This window comes from Vigna radiata, unplaced genomic scaffold (assembly GCF_000741045.1).
Source record: "Vigna radiata var. radiata cultivar VC1973A unplaced genomic scaffold, Vradiata_ver6 scaffold_23, whole genome shotgun sequence".
NCBI lineage: Eukaryota > Viridiplantae > Streptophyta > Magnoliopsida > Fabales > Fabaceae > Vigna > Vigna radiata.
The window spans coordinates 1,853,740-1,857,381 of record NW_014541837.1 but is presented as its reverse complement, the minus strand read 5'-3'; the positions used below and the strand labels follow the sequence as shown (position 1 = coordinate 1,857,381).

Genomic DNA, 3,642 nt, shown 5'->3' with positions numbered 1-3,642 from the left:
CGTTGTTAAAGTTATCTCGGCTGGTGATGGTGGCTACCGGAGAGAGGCGGCGACATACGCAAGGCGAAGCCCTAACCCCTTTTTCGCGTCAGAGCATTCGGAGAAGGTGAGAATGTCATAGTCGGCAACGGTGTAGCGGCGCCGGTGATGCTAAGGAAACTGGGTGGCGACACGGCNGCCGGTAGGTTGGTGGTGAGGAAGCGGCGTCGCAGTGGCTGCCGGAATGGTGTTTGGCCGGCAGAGGATGGACGTTTTGCCCTTGGGAGAGAAGCTAAGGCTGGGTTTGGGTTCTCTCAGAATGAGAACGAATTCTCAGGGTTTGGGGGTAGGAAAAACCCTAATTTCCTGACTACAAGGCCTTGGGCCTCTGTTGGAACAAACTGGTGGAGGGATTGGCTAGCTGCAGCCTCCCTGTTTGATAAGTCGCACCCNCTCCATTGAACTTGGCTAAAGAGGGAATTGGCTAGCTGCANCCTCCTTTTCTGCTAAGNCGCACNCCCTCCATTTGGGCTNAAGCCAATTTANATTGGGCAAANAAAAATANTGATTGGGCCTATTTCGATCCTACACCCCCNTTTTTGCTATTTTTTCCCCTTACTATTNGTCAANCGGGCCCAAATTGAGTCAAACACAAATTTTTTTCTTTTTTCCCTTTTGCAGCCNCCTTGCTTTCCTTTTCACCACCCCTTTTCTGTTGGGTGTTGGCCCAGTCCAATTTTAACTTTAATGTTCCTTGGCGCAACCCCTGTCTTTCATTTGCACACCCTTAGCCACTTAGACTTAGGCCCAATCAGTTTTTTTTAAGTGATTTAGACACCCCATNATGTTTGTAAATACGCTCCAGCCACCATTCTATGAACATATGGTGGGGAATGTATCTTCAAATTTTGCTGATATCATTGTGATAGGTGAACGAATNGAGATNGGGTTGAAAAATGGAAAGATTGCATATGGTTCGTCAGTGGTTACAAACTCCAAAAAACCCAGTTTTAACTCAGGAAAAAGGAAAGAAGGTGATGTGCACGCAACATCTGCAACCCCTGTGTGGAGAGGTCAGGCTCCCACTCATAACTACCGACCATACTGGGGTCAACATCCACATGCAGCTAATGTATCATTTGGCCATCAAGCCAGGCCTCAGCAACAGCCAGGGTACTATCAACCACAGTACATCTCGACGAATAATTGGAGGGGAGGGGCAAACGTAAGTTCCAATGTGAATGCGGGTCGAAATACTTATCCAAGAAGGAATCAGGAGAGAAGTTATGTTAATTTTACTCCAATTCCTACAACTTATACGGAATTATTGCCTCAGCTTATCAAACAGGGTCTGGTTGTCATTTGCCCCCTGAAGCCTATGCAGCCTCCGTATCCAAGAGGTTTTGATGCAGATGCAAAGTGTAGTTATCATGGAGGGGCCGCTGGTCATTCCACTAAGAGATGTTTGGCTTTCAAACATAAAGTGCAGACCCTAATTGATTCTGGGTGGTTAAAGTTCCAAGAAGATAAGCCTAGTATTGAGGCCAATCCTTTAGCCGGGCATGGAAGTGCTTCGACGAATGCTATCGAAGTGAAAGAACATGAATTGGTGAGAAATGCGAGAGAAGTTAGGAGCTCCAGGAGGTTTATTTTGGAGACGTTGTTTAAAATGGGTATCTTGAAAGGCGATTACGATGGGAGTATGGCATGCGCGTTCCACCCAGATGCTGAGCATTCTATTGAGGAGTGTGTCCAATTTGAAGAAATTTTGCAAGACTTGTTAGATCGTGGTCTGATGCAGGTATGCTGCAAGAGTGAGGAGGAACAGGTATTTGCACAAACTGGTGATGGGTCCAGCATGACTTTACCAGAACCATTGGTGATTCGTTTCACCAGGACTACCCCTATCCCACTGACTCAGGGAAGGTCGCCTGTTGTTATCCGTGTACCAGCCCCTTTTCCTTACAAGAATGAAAAAGCCGTCCCCTGGAGATATGGGACACATGTAGTAGACGAACCACAAAGCGTTGATCCTTCTGTTAAAAATATATCAGGCATAGGTGGAATGACGAGGAGTGGTCGATTTTTCACACCACCGGAGTTGGCACGAGAAAGAGCTAGTGATAAAGAAATGACGATGACTGCAAAGGCAAAAGAATTNTTAAAAGGGAAGGGTGCACANACAGAGGAGGTCCCTGACAAGGAAGAGAAGAGGGAGGTGTCTGAAGAAGAGGCTTGTGAATTTTTAAAATTCATACAACAAAGTGAATATAAGGTGGTGGAGCAGTTAAACCGTATGCCTGCCCGTATATCCTTGTTAGACTTGCTCNTGCATTCTGCTTCACACAGAAAGTTGTTAATGAAGATACTCAGTGAGGCTCACGTGGAGCAAGGTATTTCGTTGAATAAATTTGAGGGTATTGTTGGCAATATTGTTGCTAATAATTACCTCACATTCACGGATGAGGAAATACCTGCTGAGGGAAGAGGGCATAACAAGGCTCTTCACGTCTCTGTGAAATGCCTGGATCATGTTATAGCACGTGTCCTAGTGGACAATGGCTCCTCTTTGAATGTCATGCCGAAAGCAACTTTGGAAAAGTTACCTTGCGAAGGAATGTATATGAAGCCAAGTTCAATGATTGTGAGGGCGTTTGATGGTAGCAAAAGAGAAGTGATGGGGGAAGTGGAATTACCAGTGCAAGTTGGCCCGTGTGTCTTCCAAATAACATTCCAGGTTATGGACATTTTGCCTGCTTATAGTTGTCTGTTGGGGCGCCCGTGGATCCATTCGGCCGGAGTCGTGCCTTCTACATTACATCAGAAGTTAAAATATGTGATGGGGGATAAGCTGGTGATAGTGTCGGGAGAAGAGGATCTTCTTGTGAGTGGGCCATCATCCACGCGCTACATTGAGGCAGCTGAAGAAGCTCTTGAAACAGCCTTTCAATCGTTGGAGATTGTGGGAAATGCTTGTGTGGAGCCGTTTCCAGTAAAACCTCATCTATCTTGTGCTTCTATTATGATGGCCAAGATTATGCTGAAGAAGGGCTATATATATGGAGAAGGTTTGGGCAAATATCGACAAGGGCGAGCATTCCCTCTAGAAATCGTTGAAAACAAGAACAGATATGGCTTGGGATACAAGCCTACCAAAGAAGACAGGAAGAGGATGATTGAAGAAAGAAGAGAGCGCAGTCTAGCTCGTGCGGAAAGGCGAGAGCCCAGAGAGAGCAAAATTCACATTGGTGACATCAAGGAATTTTTTCGCAGTGTTGGGTGGATCACTACTGGCCAGATAGCAGCCGTGGAGGATGAAGACAAGNCTCAGAGCTCGAGTTTTGTGTGGGCTTGTTCCCCTAATACTCAACTCAGCAATTGGGAAACACTGGATTTACCTGTGATGCTTAATGAGAATAAAATGTAATAGTTTTAATTAAGCCTATAGTTTCGCTTGGGCTTTAAAACTGAAGTTTTGGGGTTCGACTTTTTTACTTTTCACTCAGCATGATAATAAAGTTGCATTTCATCATCATTTGGCATTTTTCTTTATTTTTCTTATTTATTTATACTTTTTCATAAATTCAAATGATGCAGATGTGACAATGATTGTTTTGAAAATAATGGTATCAATGTTCCTAATTTTGAGCACCCTATCGATAA

The 3,642-nt window shown here is 44.8% G+C and overlaps 1 protein-coding gene across 1 annotated transcript; it reads left to right on the top strand.

The window, feature by feature from the left end:
• Window positions 1–862: 862 nt before the first annotated feature.
• On the top strand, window positions 863–3,406 carry LOC106778525. The gene has a single exon (XM_014666498.1). The coding sequence runs from the start codon at window positions 863–865 to the stop codon at window positions 3,404–3,406; it is 2,544 nt and encodes an 847-aa protein (XP_014521984.1).
• The last annotated feature ends 236 nt before the right edge of the window (window positions 3,407–3,642 follow it).